This window comes from Rutidosis leptorrhynchoides, chromosome 7, assembly GCF_046630445.1.
Source record: "Rutidosis leptorrhynchoides isolate AG116_Rl617_1_P2 chromosome 7, CSIRO_AGI_Rlap_v1, whole genome shotgun sequence".
Taxonomy (NCBI): Eukaryota; Viridiplantae; Streptophyta; class Magnoliopsida; order Asterales; family Asteraceae; genus Rutidosis; species Rutidosis leptorrhynchoides.
The window spans coordinates 347,149,323-347,165,949 of NC_092339.1; the positions used below are offsets into that span (position 1 = coordinate 347,149,323).

At 35.3% G+C, this 16,627-nt stretch overlaps 1 protein-coding gene across 1 annotated transcript; it reads left to right on the forward strand.

The window, feature by feature from the left end:
• Window positions 1–10,228: 10,228 nt before the first annotated feature.
• Window positions 10,229–11,453, forward strand: LOC139858700 (protein TORNADO 2). The gene is made up of 2 exons (XM_071847536.1): window positions 10,229–10,761; window positions 11,142–11,453. Exons 1-2 carry the CDS (start codon window positions 10,240–10,242, stop codon window positions 11,451–11,453), a joined length of 834 nt encoding a protein of 277 aa, XP_071703637.1. The 5' UTR covers window positions 10,229–10,239.
• Window positions 11,454–16,627: the final 5,174 nt, after the last annotated feature.

The following is a 16,627-nucleotide window of genomic DNA, read 5'->3' on the forward strand; positions in this document are numbered from 1 at the left end:
ATTAACAATATTACAAAAAAAAAATTAAAAAATTTGACCGACTTTGACTGACTTTGACCGACTTTGACCGACTCTGACCGACTCTGACCGACTTTTTCCGACTTTGACCGACTTTTTCCGACTTTGACCGACTTTTTACCTTTGACCGACTTTTTAGCAACGACGCGTCGGTCATGCCTAAAAAACGACGCGTGAGCTGACGCATCGGCCGACTCGGCCGACTTTTGCAACACTAGTCCTACTACTAAGCCATTTATATAATGAATAATGAACCAATATAAATTTAGAAAGAAAATTCCATATAACTACTTATTCGTACCTAATACGGAGTATGTATTTGTCTGATTATATATGACTTTCTGAAAACTATACAATTAACTAAGAAAAATTCATGTTTTTTTTTATATTTTATAACTATCGTTAAAAAGTTATGAACCGTTAACCGTTTTTGTTAAACATTTAGTTAATCGACTGTTAACCGAATAAAACCACCATGTAGCAAAGCGCGGTGTTTTATCCTCATTGTCACTACCCCATTCATGCAATTTTTTTTGTCATGTGTCATCACTAATCTATGTTTCACGAAGTTAGTCAATTATCAATATTTAACGATACATGAACCTTGTAACTTAAAATGGTATCATAGATTGCCAAATGAACATATATAGGAGCTAGATGAGTAATTTTGAATTCCTTGAATTGAAGTAGTTGTAAATGAGTGGTCGTTAGAAAATAAGGTTGTAATTGATAATCTGATTGGTTCTTGAATTGTGTAATCACTTTTTCAATTTTGTATTTCGATCCTACAAGCCTCGGGTATCGTGAAACTGTAATTAAAATAAGTCAAAAACGAGATTTGATTCCAAACAAGAAGATTTAAATCTAAGTATATGAGAGAATGTATGTTTCTCTTTTTCGTATTGGAAAACAAGTGTATGTTTTCTAGAGGGAAAACACATTAAATTCGGTTGTAACTCGAAAAGATATAACGAAAGAATGCAACTTTTCATTTTGGCAGAAAAAACCGTTACCCGAAAAGATGTAAAAGTTGGCGGGAAAATTCATTGGGATGCGATTTTACGGTATACAATATGGTACCCAAAACATTCGGGGTCGAGGGGCAGTATCCCCTCCACCCCTACCCCTCACTTGGGAGCGGGACCCCAACCAGGGGCGTTGCCCCTCGACACCGCAGGGGGCGACTTCTCCTCGACCTACGCCCACTCATTTGGGAACGAGACCCCAACCAGGGGCGCTGCATCTAGGACCCCGCAAGCGGCGCAACCCCTTGACCCTCGTAACTTCAGCGACAATGTCTAGTCAAGTCTTACAAACGTCACTCTCCAAACTCGTTTGTACGTATAACTAGCCAACTCTTGTTTTCAAATAAATCTCAATTAACTAAAATAGCTGTTAAGTGACACTAAAGTTACCAACAATGGTGAGGAATGACACCTCAACCATTAATTGTTAGAGCATGGATACAGTTCTCAGCAATGTCTCGGTTATGATTGGTGTTCCGCCGTTCTGATACAGTTACTCTAGGCGACAACTCTCATGAGACATTGAGTTCATATTTTTCTAGTTTGTTATGTTAGAGAGTATTATTTTTCTTATTCTTATTTCTAGATTAATTAAAACCCATATATGTAAATCCGTTTTAAAAATTTTCAGCAATAATTTGCTAAGGTTGTGTAGGCTAAGGCATGCAGAGGATCTTGAGGTGCACCATGGGGAGGTTTTTAGGATTCTTAATCTGCTGGTGAGCAGCACCATGGGGATTTTTTGGAATTTTTTTTAATCTCCTAAGGCGAGTGGAGATTAAGTCATCGTGTCAGCGAGCTATTCTTAAGGACTTGAGGTATAAACCTGTTGAAAAATCGTGTGTACTTTTACCAAAACAGATTAACGCAGCGGATAGTTAAAATAATAATCTTTTATTATTTTATGAACAAAATTTAACAAGATTAAATTTTCACTTATTTAATGAAACATGCACACGATTAATCTTTCCCAATGATCCAGTTACATCATAATAATTGTCATGAATATAAACAAAAGAGGAGTTAACGATATACCTTTCTTGAAGAATTGATGAGACGGAGAGAAACTTACGATCAAAAGTATGACCGTCTCTTTGGATAGTCCACACTACACTTCAAACGACCGTCAATGGATGCTAGTCCAAACCCAAGTAATATTAATCAACCTTTGGTTAATATAATGAAATCAAAATATGTAATATGTGTTTTTTAGTTCACTAAAAGGATACGATATGAACTAATTTGGTGCAATATATAAAGATATTTTTTCAAAATACCCGTGAACCTTAATAAAAAATCCGTGAATCCCAATTAGAACCAATATATATCATAAAGTCGTATTTTTCAAATACTTCAGGGGTATGTTATGTAACTTATAATTAATAATTTCTATCATGTCGCTTTCATGTGAATAGTAAATCAATTAATTTCGATTCATTTACTATTCATATGAATAGTAAATGAATTAATTTCGATTTACTATTTTGTTACTTGAGTAATATATACATCATATATATATTTTATTTGACGTCTCGGTGTATATGTGTGTGACCCCGAAGGCTCAAATGAAGTTGGCCATATAGTTATATGTTGTACCTTGCACATTAATCCTACAGACTCCCACTTGTGCATGGCATAACACCAAGTAACTATACAAACAATGGTAAACGTCTAGCAACACGTCATTGTCTCCAAATTCAAGTAGGATAGTTTCTCAAAACTGTTTATGGTAAGTTTTAAATGTCATTCGTCCTTTTGTTTCAGATACTTTAGTTAAACTTGAGATATGGATCATCGGTCATTCTCATTTGTTTAACAATTTTGTTTCTCGATCTTAGAACTGAATTAGATCACCAAATTAATTAAGTATCATTTTAATTACATTTGGGTGCTGCCACACAAATATCTTATTCATTCATCGAGGAGCTCAAAAAAATATCTAACTCCGAGGAACAAATCCTATATTGCATACACGTATCTATCACGAGCTTTACATTATACCCAATAATGGCCTTTATAACAGCCTTATTCAGGACAACGTTTAACCATATCAAAATACAATGCTACACTCATCAAGACGGTCGTGCATCTCAAGTCTAAGGACATAAAAACATAATCACTAAAAGATTTACTACTGACTACGATCCATGTAGTGACATCTCATGGTTGGGTCATTCCAATATTCATCATCAATGAATACATATAAATTTTGGTCTCAACAAGTTAACTATTCATCATCAATGAATATAACCAAAATTTCACATTAATCTTAATTCATGTTATTCCCATAACATGACCGATTATGGAGATTTTGAATAATCAACAATTATTCATGGATTAAACATGCTAATATAGAACACAGTGATATAAATGAAAATGACCATATCAAGTATGTCAATTCATTAATATAAAACTGCTTAATGTTCTAACTATATTCAAATATTAAATTACAAATTAAAAAGATCAGCAGCATAACGAAGTCCAATACTACTAGCATGATCATCATGCTTGTTGTGCATCATGGGCTTCGTGAACGGGTCAACCACATTATCATTTGTATGAACCTTTAAGAATACTAATATTATTCCTCTTAATGACTTAATGAATGTAGTCAAACTTTTGAAGAATGTGCCAGATACTTTTATGTACATGTGATTCTTTCAAAAGTATATTAACACTCGAACTATCACAGTACATATTATATAAGATTAAATGTTGTGTACTACTCTGAGTATAACAACAAACTTCCTTATCCAGACAGCTTTCTGAGCAGCTTCTTAGTCAACAATGTATTTTGCTTTTGTTTTAGATTGTTCAATAGTGTTCTGCCTAGAGCTCTTCTAATCAACTGTCTTGCCCATCATGACAAAAAAACAACGTGACTGGATCGAGAATCATCTTGATCAGTTTGGAAACTAGAATCAGTATAAAACTTAATACTTAACTCTTCTTCCAAACCACCGTAAACCAAGAACATATCATCAGTACTCTGCAAATACTAAAGAATATTCTTAACAACAATCCAATGTACTTCACCTGGATTATGTTAACAATGACTCGTCAAACTTAAAACTAATGAAACATAGAGTATAGTACATATTATGGCATACATAATGGATCATATAGCCGAAGCATATGTGATACATTTCATTTGTCTTATCTCATCTACTGTGATAGGACTTTTGAGACTTTCTCACGGTTATGCCCTTTTGCATTGGCAAAGCTCCATGCTTGGAGTTTTGCATGCTAAATCTCTGCAAGATAATGTATGTACTTTGATTCAAATCAATAAGCCAATTGGATCTATTGTATAGATCCTCATTCCAATAATATAAGTAGCTTCATCAAGATCCTTTATGGAAATACATTCTCCAAGCCAAGACTTGACATCTTGCAAGTTGGAATGTTATTTCTAATAAGTAATATGTCATCAACATATAAGATCAAGAAGACTACTCTGCTTCCACTAGCTCTAATGTAAACTCAGGGCTTATCTTGGTTTTGAGAAAAATTAAACACTTTGATTTTCTCATTAAACTTAAGATTCTAGCTCTTGGATGCTTGCTTTTATCCATAAATAGATTTTAGAAGCTTGCATACTTTATTAGGATGCTTGGGATTTATAAACCCTTCCGGCTGAACCACATATACGTCCTCGCTTAGGTTGCCATTTAGAAAAGCGGTTTTGACATCCATTAGCCATATTTTATTATCATGAAAAGTAACCATGGCAATAAGTATCCTAATTATTTTAAGGCTCGCGACTGGTGAAAAACTTTCATCATAACCTTTTGTCACCAATCGAGCTTTAAAAGTGTTTACATTACCGTCCACATCAGTCTTCCTTTGAAGACCCATTTTTACCTCATTGTTTTACAATCGGGTAGAAGATCAATCAAGTCTCATACTTGATTATCCTTCATGGACTGCATATCTGTATTCATAGAATCTAGTCATTTCCAGATTCAGGATCTGATATGGCCTCACGCAGCTAGAGGGTTCATCATAATCCCTTAGTTGAGGTTTATCTGAATTAATCAGATAATTAAACCTCATAAGCCGATGAGTTCTACTAGATATATAAAGTGTAGGTGTAACACGTTCTGGCTCACCAACAGTGCGCTCAGTTTCAACGTGTGGATTGCTAGTGCTTACTGAAGGTATGTTACTTTAAAGTACTTGAATTTCTTTAAGATCTACTTTACTCCCACTGACTTCTTGTAAGAGAAGATCTCTTTCCAGGAATTCAGCAGACCGAGCAGAAAACACGTTGTCTTTAGCTTGGTAATAAAAGTAGTAACTCATTGTTTCCTTTATGTATCGCACAAAGTAACATTAGATAGTTATGGGTTCTAATTTGTTTGAAGTGTCATGCTTCACGTACGCTTTACAACCCCAGACTTTTAGATAAGACAACTTGGGATTCTTCCCATGCCATAGCTCATATGGTGTCTTTTCCACCTTCATAGTTGGAATCACATTGAGTATGCCTGCAGCAGACTCTCATGCATATCTCTAAAAGACGGTAGTAGAGAAATCAGACTCATCATAAATCAAACTATATCAAGTAAAGTTCGATTCCTCTTACTCAGACACACCATCGTGTTGTGGTGTGTAAGGTAGAGTGAACTATGAGACAATTCCACAATTCTTTAGGTGGTCCAAAAACTCTTGACTCATAAACTCACTTACTCCATCAGATCGAAATGCTTTAATGGTCTTTCCAAGCTGATTATCTACTTCATTTTGGAATACTTTTGAATGTTAAAATAGCTTTATGTTTATGTTTCAGCAAGTGAACATAATCATAGCTACTGTACTCATCAGTAAATGTAATGAAGTAAAATTAACTAAATCTATACATTGTTCTTAAAGGGCTACATACAACAGTATGTATTAGTCCTAAAAGATCTTTAGCTCTTTTACCTAAATCGGAGAAAGAAGCATTTGTCATCTTTTCACATAAACATGACTAGCATACATCAAATGACTCAGAGTCAATTGATTTCAAAAGTCTATTAGATTGGAGTTTTGAAATGCATTGTTTGTTTATATGACCAATATGACAATGTCATAGATAGGTCTTATTCAAGTCTTGCTTGAAGACTTTGGCGATGTAGGTATACACATAATTCTCATTTGAAATTACACTATGCATATCAATTTCAAAAATACCATCACGTGGATAGGTATTAAGATACATATATTATCCTTAGAAACTGAAATACCTAAGTGTGTAAATGCAAGTTCAATACTAACATCTTTCAAACTATGTCGCTCGCAGTATTGAGAGCATAATGCTATTGTTCCAATAAAACAATAAGACCACTTAGAGAAGTAAGTTCAGAGGTACCAATAGCTTTAACAAAAGCTTGATCCTCCTTGCCTACTTGCAAATCCAATGTGTCTTTCTCAGTCTATTACTTCTTCTCATTCTCTTCATATTGTTACAGGTGTGAAGGCCACAACCAGTAAACAAAGATCTAGGAATCACTAGAAGAAGTATATAACTATATATGAAATATACCTGATTTGCTAGTCTCACTAGCGTTGCCTTTTCTCAGCTCAGATTGGATGATAGGACAACTTCCTTCTCCAATTGCCAACCTTTCCACAATGGAAACATTCGGCGTTTTTTGTTGGGCTTTCCTTCTTGAAAGGTGGAATATTTTTTCTAGCAAATGATTTGTCATTTTCCTTCCACAAAGTATTCGGCTTATTCTTTTTCACCCTTCAATCCTATTTCTTCCTGATCATCGAACAACATTCGATAATCATTTTGCTGAGCAGCAGCAACTGCCACAACATGAAGAAATGATATGGGTTCTAAACTTTATTCAACTTCCAATTATGCTTGAGAATAATTCTCAGGTTGCATTGCCAGTCTAGGAAGTTTGAACATTGAGTTTATCCTTCTCCAATAAAGAAGGAAGTGTGTTTTGGTTTACGTTTTGATTATTTGACATCTACAACAGATATAAGATTCAATTTAGTATTTTTGATATTGAGCTTTAATAAATTAACTACCCAAGTTTTTGTAATATTTTTAAAAAATAATTAATTCACGAAAGCCTAAGATTCACATAGAGGTTCCATAGCCACATCTGTTGATCAGCTAGCAGTTATGGAGTCTATTGGTAGGTAGCGGGTACCAATTGCATTACAAGTACAACTCTTAGATCTTTATGGGACCTAGAGATATATCTAGTCCAACAAACCACTATTATCTAATGGCATGTTTGTCCCATCATTGCCTCGAACTCAGGTCTCACCGTGAATACGATTAAGTCGTCCAATTTGGAAACAGTGGAAATTCACGCTAGTCTCACTAGATCAAAAAATCCACCTCGTGGCTATAATTCAGCCTAGTCTCACTTGATCAGAAAAATAACGAGGAGTGTTTGCAAGCTCATTGGATGACATGACTTAAATTTGACGGGTATTTTGGAAAAAGTTTATATCAACGAATAATGCATGCACACAAGATTCGCTACACTATTAGTTAAAAAACATTTTAACCAATTGTATATGTCGATTATGTTTGTGATCTAATTTGTTATTTAATTTATTGGATATAAAAATAACAAATACACAAACATGTATCGTTTTAAAACAGTTTTAAAAGATGTCGTCCATATATATTATTTGACTTTCAAAATCATTTAACATTAAACTCGTTAGAGTTTAGCTTATTTTAAAATCATCAATTTTAATCTTTGAAACTCGTTTAGAGTTTTATTTAATGTTTTCATCAAAAACATATATAACTTGAGTCTCAAAATTATTTAACTTTAAACTCGTTAGAGTTTAACCTTTTAAAATTATCAATTTTAATATTTGAAACTCGTTACCGGTTTATTTAATGTTTTCATCAAAAACATTTAGCATATATATATTCTAATCAACAATTATATATAAATGCAAAATTAAAACACAACCATGCATCACACACATAGCCTTGCCCAAAAATCCTATGCTTGATCTCATGAGCCGACATGAGATCAAGAGGTCAAACTAAGGGTAATATCGTAGCTCCCACTTAATTCAAGAATCAAGTGAAAACTTGACAAACGCCATCGTTGTCAACTTGACATGTTCGCCATCTTCTAAGTCAACTCCACGTTGCATCTTTATCTTTAATCTTCATCTTATTATATTTATTTAAAATTGAAAAATATAACTAATCTAATACTTTTATAATTTAGAATAAACTTAAATACAATACTATGAAAATGCAAAATAAATATAATACAACTTTGACTTCAAAATGGTCTTTCTTATAAAAAATAAATAATCAATATGACTTAATATTGCCGTAATCAACAATCACAACAATCATACATAGGTCGGGGCATTATGGGCTATGTGTGCAATCACAATTTTAATAACTACATTATTAAAACCTACATATGGCTTGTACATGGTTACAATGCATATGTACAACCATGGAATGAAATAAACAACAATTATTCAAACCATAATAAATAAATTCAAAATTTATAACAGTGATTTTTTTCAGATCTTATTCGTGCGTCATGAGGTAATCAACAAAGTTGACTTCCAAAACCATAAAGGTTTTGACTTCTACCAATTCACCACAAAGCTAAATCTAAAGAAAATCACGTGACAATTAAGATGGTGTAAAAGCGGCTCTGATACTACTGTTGGAAAATCGTGTGTACTTTTACCAAAACAGATTAGCGCAGCGGATAGTTAAAATAATAATCTTTTATTATTTTATGAACAAAATTTAACAAGATTAAATTTTTACTTATTTAATGAAACATGCACACGATTAATCTTTTCCAATGATCCAGTTACATCATAATAATTGTCATGAATATAAAACAAAATAGGAGTTAACGATATACCTTTCTTGAAGAATTGATGAGACGGAGAGAAACTTACGATTAAAAGTATGACCGTCTCTTTGGATAGTCCACACTACACTTCAAACGACCGTCAATGGATGCTAGTCCAAACTCAAGTAATATTAATCAACCTTTGGTTAATATTATGAAATCAAAATATGTAATATGTGTTTTTTAGTTCACTGAAAGGATACGATATGAACTAATTTGGTGCAATATATAAAGATATTTTTTCTAAACACTCGTGAACCTTTATGAAAAATCCGTGAATCCAAATTAGAACGAATATATATCATAAAGTCGTATTTCTCAAATACTTCAGAGGTATGTTATGTAACTTATAATTAATAATTTCTATCATGTTGCTCTAATGTGAATAGTAAATTAATTAATTTCGATTCATTTACTATTTATATAAATAGTAAATGAATTAATTTTGATTTACTATTTTGTTACTTGAGTAATATATATACATCATATATATATTTTATTTGACGTCTCGGTGTATATGTGTGTGACTCCGAAGGCTCAAATGAAATTGGTCATATAGTTATATGTTGTACCTTGCACATTAATCCTACAAAACTAAGAAGTTTATTTCATTTATAATTTTCTATAAATGTTGTTTATATATAATATATAATGTGATGTGATGAGTAGTAAGCATGGACTATCTGTTGGACCTTAATAACAAGCAAGTTTTTGATAAATGGGCGATGGTTCTAAAAAGAATAGTTATTAGTTTACTTTCATGTATTATCATTGATCATTGATCATTGTAAATGTTACTCCCTCCGTCTCATTCCAATAGTTCTAAGACAAAAAACACGCAGTTTTAGGAAATTCCACTATCTTCATTTCTCCACTAATGAAATATCTTCTCTCTCCAGATCCACCAATGAAATATCATCTTTTCTTTCTATTTATGGAAGTGGACTATCAAAATGGAACAGCCCAAAATAGAATACTGGCCTATTGGAATGAGACGGAGGTAGTATCTTACAAGTAATGTGTTCGAATACTATTTTATAGAGGTGTCGTACCACGTACGGATCATTAAATCTAGTAAGCTATATTTGACAATTCGCTGTAGGCCATAAGGTTAAAACGTAATTTGATACCTTTCCGACAAAAGACCATTTTTTCAAACACAATCAAAGAATTTTCTCCTTTAATTTAGTCAAAAGTGAAAGTAATGTAATCTGAAAATGTGCCAAATGCTCTCAGACCCCATTAAAAATTAAACTTTTGTATTAATTTATTTCCTAGCTTCCATACATCCGAAGTTAAGAATATAAAAACTTTTATGTTGTAAACTCTCTCAAATGTCTATCACCCCAAAAACTAACATGGCAATGAGCAATAATGTCATAGGAGGCATCAACTTCATCGCAATGTTGCTATCGATCCCCGTCATAGGAACCGGGATCTGGCTAGCAACAGAAACAGATAACAGTTGTGTCCAATTTCTACAATGGCCCGTTATAATATTAGGAATCTTGATATTAGTTGTAGCCATTACGGGCTTCATTGGAGGGTTTTGGCGTGTCACATGGCTCCTCGTGTTTTATCTTATTTCAATGCTAGTATTAATCATTTTACTCACTTGTTTGGTGGTTTTCGTTTATATGGTAACCTCTAGGGGTTCTGGTCATCCTGAGCCAAGCCGGTCTTTTTTGGAATACCGGCTTGATGATTACTCAGGATTTTTAAAACGGAGAGTTAGAAGTCATTATAAATGGGATAAGATTAGAACTTGTTTAAGTTCGACTAGTGTATGTGCCGAACTGAATCAAACTTATCGCATGGCTCAAGATTTCTTCGATGCCCACATTTCGCCGTTACAGGTTCTCTACTATAAATTGTTCATTATACGTTCATTTTAGTTTTCTCAATCTTTTAAAACTTGTCACTATGTATTGATTTTTTTTCATATATAATAATATTACTAAAAGACGTACTAGTTAGTTTCTGCTATGAAATGAGAAATTGTCCAAAAAGATAACCTATTACAGTATATATTTTTTTCTCAACATATTAAAAAAATTCTTAGTTTATTTTGGCCGAAAAGTTCATCCGAGTGGTATCTCGATAGTAGACTCTTCAAAATATGATATTTTTGCACGTATTAAATTAAATTGAAATCAGAGTTCTTTATGAAAATAACCATGTACTTTGTAGGCTTGTAGCAAAGATCTTAATAGGTTTAATTTTTCTTTAACGGCAGTCAGGATGTTGTAAACCTCCAACTCAATGTGGGTACACTTTCGTAAACCCGACATATTGGATTAGTCCGATTAACAATGCAGCCGATATGGATTGCCTCAATTGGAGCAACGAACAAACGGAGTTATGTTACGCTTGTGATTCGTGCAAGGCCGGGTTGCTCGAGAATTTGAAGAAGGAATGGAGGAAAGCAAACATAGTTTTGATCATAACACTTGTGGCTTTAATATGTGTTTACTTAATTGGATGTTGTGCTTTTAGGAATGCAAAAACTGAAGATCTTTTTCGCAAGTATAAGCAAGGTTATACGTGATTTATTGATCAAGATTCGCATTGTTGTGTAATCTATGAAATAGTTTGTTTGTGTTAAATGTAGAATAGTGTTGCAAATTAGGCTTGAACTTATTTGAGATAAGCTTGTTTTGATTGAATTTGTGTTCCTTGCATATCTTCTCAGAAGTTAATTTGTTATTGATTATCTGATTAAGTATGGTGTAATTAATTGTAAACTGTCATCATTAGCATATACTCCGTAATTTTGTTTTGAACCCAGAAGCATTAATAATTAATTTATTGATATGAATATTAATTCATAATTCATGGAAAAGAAAGGAATAAAAGTGATAGAGGAAAGTATAAAGTTACGTGATTTGAGGAGGTCGCCGAAAGTAACATTATTTGAATAATAGAATTAACCAGTTGTTGAGCCTGCTTCGTGCCGGGGTTCGGTTTTTAATTTTTTTATTGCGTTTAGTTTGTAAAATTATTTCGTGGTTAAAGAATAATGTCGTTAAAGCGCAAGTCGAGTCGGACTAAAAGGTATAACCCGTAAAAGATTTAAATGTTACTCCATCCGTCCCGGATTAATTGTTCAGTATTCCTTTTTAGGACGTCCCAGATTAATTGTCCACTTCCAAATATAGAAAGTAAATTTGATAAAGTTTACAATATTGTCCATAATGAATTAATTAAATTACAAAGGTGAGAGAGATTTCTAATTAATTAGTTGAGGGTAAAACAGTAAAGTAAGAAAAAAGTACAGAAAAAGTACAGTGTGATAATGACATTTCTTAAACTGTGTGTTTTTTGTCTGGGGACAATTAATCTGGGACGGAGGGAGTATTTAAATTAACAATATACGTTCATCTCCGTGTTTAGCTATGTAATTATCGACTTTTAAAAATTTAACGCAAAATCAACGTGTATGAAAAGTACCCCAACTTTTTAGCATTTTTTAAAAAACGTCCTTTTTGCGTATAGTTAGTGACATTGTGTTCCTAAAATTATTTCGAGTTTAACGATGGTGTCGGAAAAATTTAACTCATTGCGAGCGAGAAAAATGACCCGTTGAATATTTGGGTGAAGTTTATTTAAATTTTTTTTATGAAAATGGTTATTTGACACTTTACCCCTTGTTTGGGGGGTCGATTTGAATATTTGAAAAAAGTGTGGGGGTCTTTGTTCGTGCAGTGAAATTTAATTAGAATTTAAAAATAAAAAAAGTAAAATGACGAAAATGGCCTTAGTTACTATTCACCTTTTTTGTCAATTAGATAGTATAGTAATAATTAATGTTGGGAATATCACATTGAATATGGTAAGAAACAAATGTTTGATTATAAATACAGGGTAACTTATCTATCATCAATTGGTTTAGAGTGTTAAAAAACTCTTGATTTACTTGTAAGACATATTGTTTAGGCTATTAAATATCGATCCAACAAATCATATCAGAGTCAGGCTATACTTCGGAAGTGATGGACAACTAAGCAACGAATACAGTGGATAGCCACCTGTATTCTGAGTGTTGGTGGGGTGATAGCTTCTGTCTTTTTGCCGATCCTATTATTTTTACATCATCTTCTTTCGTGATTCTAGTGGGCGGACGGACTCCGCATCTTTTTCGCCACCATACTCTATGCGAAGGTTTAGGGCTCGGTTTTGAGCTGCTTAGTATAAGATGTAATATGTTTCTGTGTATTTCATACAAGGGAAAAGTGATACATATATAGCGTACAAACCTAACAACCAATTAGCTATTCTAGGTAAATAAATGACAACCATTTACAGCTATACATAATAACCATAATTAGGAGATATGGTCAATCACAATTAATCTTTATCCGTAATACGCCCCCTCAAGATGGACGACCGAGGAGCGAGACCAATCTTGGACATAAAAGCTTCGAATTTCGGACGTGGTAACGCTTTAGTAAGAGGGTCAGCAAGTTGATCGTTGGTGGAGACATGTGTGACCCGCAGTGTGCCCAATTGAACTTGTTCCCGAATAAAATGATACGCGAGTGCTAGATGTTTCATGCGGGAGTGAAATACCGGATTAGCCGTGAGCAATGTAGCACCCAAGTTGTCGCAGTATATAACAGGCCTGGTAGGTGGTGGAACACCAAGTTCACGGAGCAGATTGCATACCCATAAAATTTCAGCCGAGGTAGCTGCTACTGCTTTGTATTCGGCTTCCGTCGATGACTGCGAGACGAATCGTTGCTTCCGAGAGGTCCAGGAAATAGGATTGCGTCCAATGAAAACAACATGACCCATAGTGGAGATGTAATTATCTTTGTCGCCGGCCCAATCCGCATCAGAAAAGGCATGAAGATCGAATGGTGAGTCCCGATATAAATTAATGCCATGATCAATTGTTCCATTAAGATACCGTAGCAGTCTTTTCAATGCAGCCCAATGTGTGTCCCGTGGGGAGTGCATGAACTGAGAAAGACGGTTAACAGTAAATGCAATGTCGGGACGAGTAATAGTTAGGTACTGCAGGCTGCCCAGCAGAGCTCGATATTCAGTGGGGTTCGGGATTAGAGATCCACCATGCATAGTGAGGGGGCTGCCGGTAGCAATAGGTGTGAAGACAGGTCTAGCATGGGACATTTCTGCACGCTCTAAAAGGTCAATAATATACTGCCGTTGATTTAGAAATAACCCCTGAGTTGTGGGAACCACTTCAACACCTAAAAAATAAGATAGCTCGCCCAAGTCTTTGAGTGCAAATTTGGTGGCCAAGCATTTGACAAATTCGTTGAGGCTGTTAACATCCGGGCTTGTAAGAACAATATCATCAACGTAAACAATAAGATAAATGGGCGATCCTTTGGTGCGGTTGATAAATAATGATGAATCACTAATGGATCTGGTAAAACCAAATTTTTTGAGAAAAGTGGTAAGTTCGTTATACCACGCCCGGGGTGCTTGTTTGAGCCCGTAAATTGCCTTCTTTAGTTTACACACATGGCCTGGAAAGGACGCGTGAGGAAACCCCGGTGGTTGAGTCATGTACACCGTGTCATAGAGTGTGCCGTTCAAGAAGGCATTATTGATATCTAATTGGCGAAGGGACCATTTGTTGGTAACAGCGAGAGTAAGTAAAGTGCGAATAGTCGCTGGCTTTACGACTGGGCTGAAAGTCTCGGTATAGTCCACACCCGGTCGTTGTTGAAATCCTTTCGCCACGAGGCGTGCTTTGTAACGTTCAACACTACCATCGGACTTGTACTTAATACGATATATCCACTTACATTTTACCACATTGTAAGATGAGTCAGATGGAACTAAATCCCATGTTCCTAGATTGTGTAAGGCTGTTAGCTCATCCAACATGGCTTGTTTCCACAATGGATCCTTTAGGGCCTGATGTATCGTAGTGGGTTCAAGTGGCCGAGACTTAATCGTTGTAGTGTGAACATACTTCGGATTAGGCTTGACAATATTATTTTTGGAGCGAGTGATAATAGTGGTTGAAGTAGAGGATGAGGGTAGTGGTGGAACATCCGTAGATGAAACCGGAGATGTGGTGGTGGCAGCAGGTGGAGTGTGAGCCAAAGTTGGTTCAGGCATTGGTGGAGGTGTAACAACAGTTGGAGGGTGTGAGGGTGTAGCGATGACAGGAATTTCAACATCACACCACGAGTTACTGCTAGGGTAGGAAGGTGGAGTTGTGGAAGATGTGAGTTTGACATATGGAAAATTGTCTTCAACAAAACGGACATGACGAGAGGTGTATAAGCGATTGGTGACCGGGTCAAGGCAATGATATGCACTTTGTGTAGCAGAATAACCAACAAAAATGCAGGGAGTGGACCTAGCATCTAATTTATGAGAGGTGTAAGGGCGAAGCCAAGGGTAACAAAGGCAACCAAAACATCGAAGTTTAAGATAGTTTGGCGGAGTCTTGAACAGAGAGTGATATGGAGATTTGTTGGCTAGAATGGGTGTTGGGAGACGGTTAATAAGATAGGAGGCGGTGGTGAAGGCTAAGGACCAAAACGATGTAGGAAGTTGAGCGTGAGTAAGTAATGAGAGCCCGGTTTCAACAATATGGCGATGCCTACGTTCGGCTAGACCATTGTGCTCGGGTGTATGAGGGGGTGTTGTAAGTTGAGAGATTCCGTTGACGGAGAGATAATCAGAGAGAGCTATGTACTCACCTCCATTATCCGAGTATAATGTTTTAATTGAGCGATGAAAATAGTTTTCGACGAGTGCTTTAAAGCGAATGAACACATTTTTGGTGTCTGACTTCTTTTTAAGGGGGTAGAACCAAACATATCTTGTAAAGTGATCAACAAATATGACATAATACTTGTAACCGTCATAAGAATATACCGGCGAGGTCCATACATCAGAATAAAGAATTTCAAGAGGAAAATTGGATACTAAAGTATTGTTATTGAATGGCAATTTATGACTTTTGTTACATTGGCAGGCATTACAGTTAAAAGAAATAAACTTAGGAACATTAAGTTTAAAGGAAGTTGTAATCGCCTTGAAGGTTGCCAATGATGGGTGTCCGAGTCTATGATGCCAATTATTCACCGAAGTCCGAATACTGGAATAAGCACAAATAGAAGGCAGTGAAGAAGACAGTTGATAAATGCCATCTCTAGTTGGCCCCGTTAGGAGTGTGACCCCTGTCAAGCGATCCTTCACAAAAAACGAATCAGATGTAAAAGCAATAATAAGATTGTTATCTTTACATAGACGATATATAGAGATGATGTTACGACGCATTTTAGGAACATATAATACATCAGAGAGTGATAACGCTTTTGTAAAGGTCGAAAGAGAGGTGGTGCCAATATGTGAAATAGATAAGCCCTTACCATCACCGATGACAATCTCATCAGTACCACTATAGGGAGAGTGAAGTGACAAGTTTGCCAAGTCTTGTGTTACATGATGGGAAGCACCTGTGTCCAAAAGCCACGCATCTGATGAAGCAGTGGAGCGAGTGGTGGTTGCGTGAGCTTGTGGTTTGTTGTAGTTGCTTCTGCGAAAACCAGAAGGTGAAGGTGGTTTGATAGCAGGATGAGCCTCTGCAAAATCAGAACATCTTTGAAGAGAATGTCCCTTCGCGTGGCACCATTGGCAGGTGCCCAAAAAAGGGCGAGAACCAGTGTAGTTGGTGGACTGTTTCGAACCATGAGTCGTGGGTGTACGATTTGGTGGGTTGGATGATCGATA

Coding starts and splice junctions, on each gene's coding strand:
- LOC139858700 (XM_071847536.1), top strand. CDS start 10,240: ATGTCTATCACCCCAAAAACTAACATGGCAATGAGCAATAATGTCATA. Junction 10,762..11,141: donor CCCACATTTCGCCGTTACAG/GTTCTCTACTAT, acceptor CTTTAACGGCAG/TCAGGATGTTGTAAACCTCC.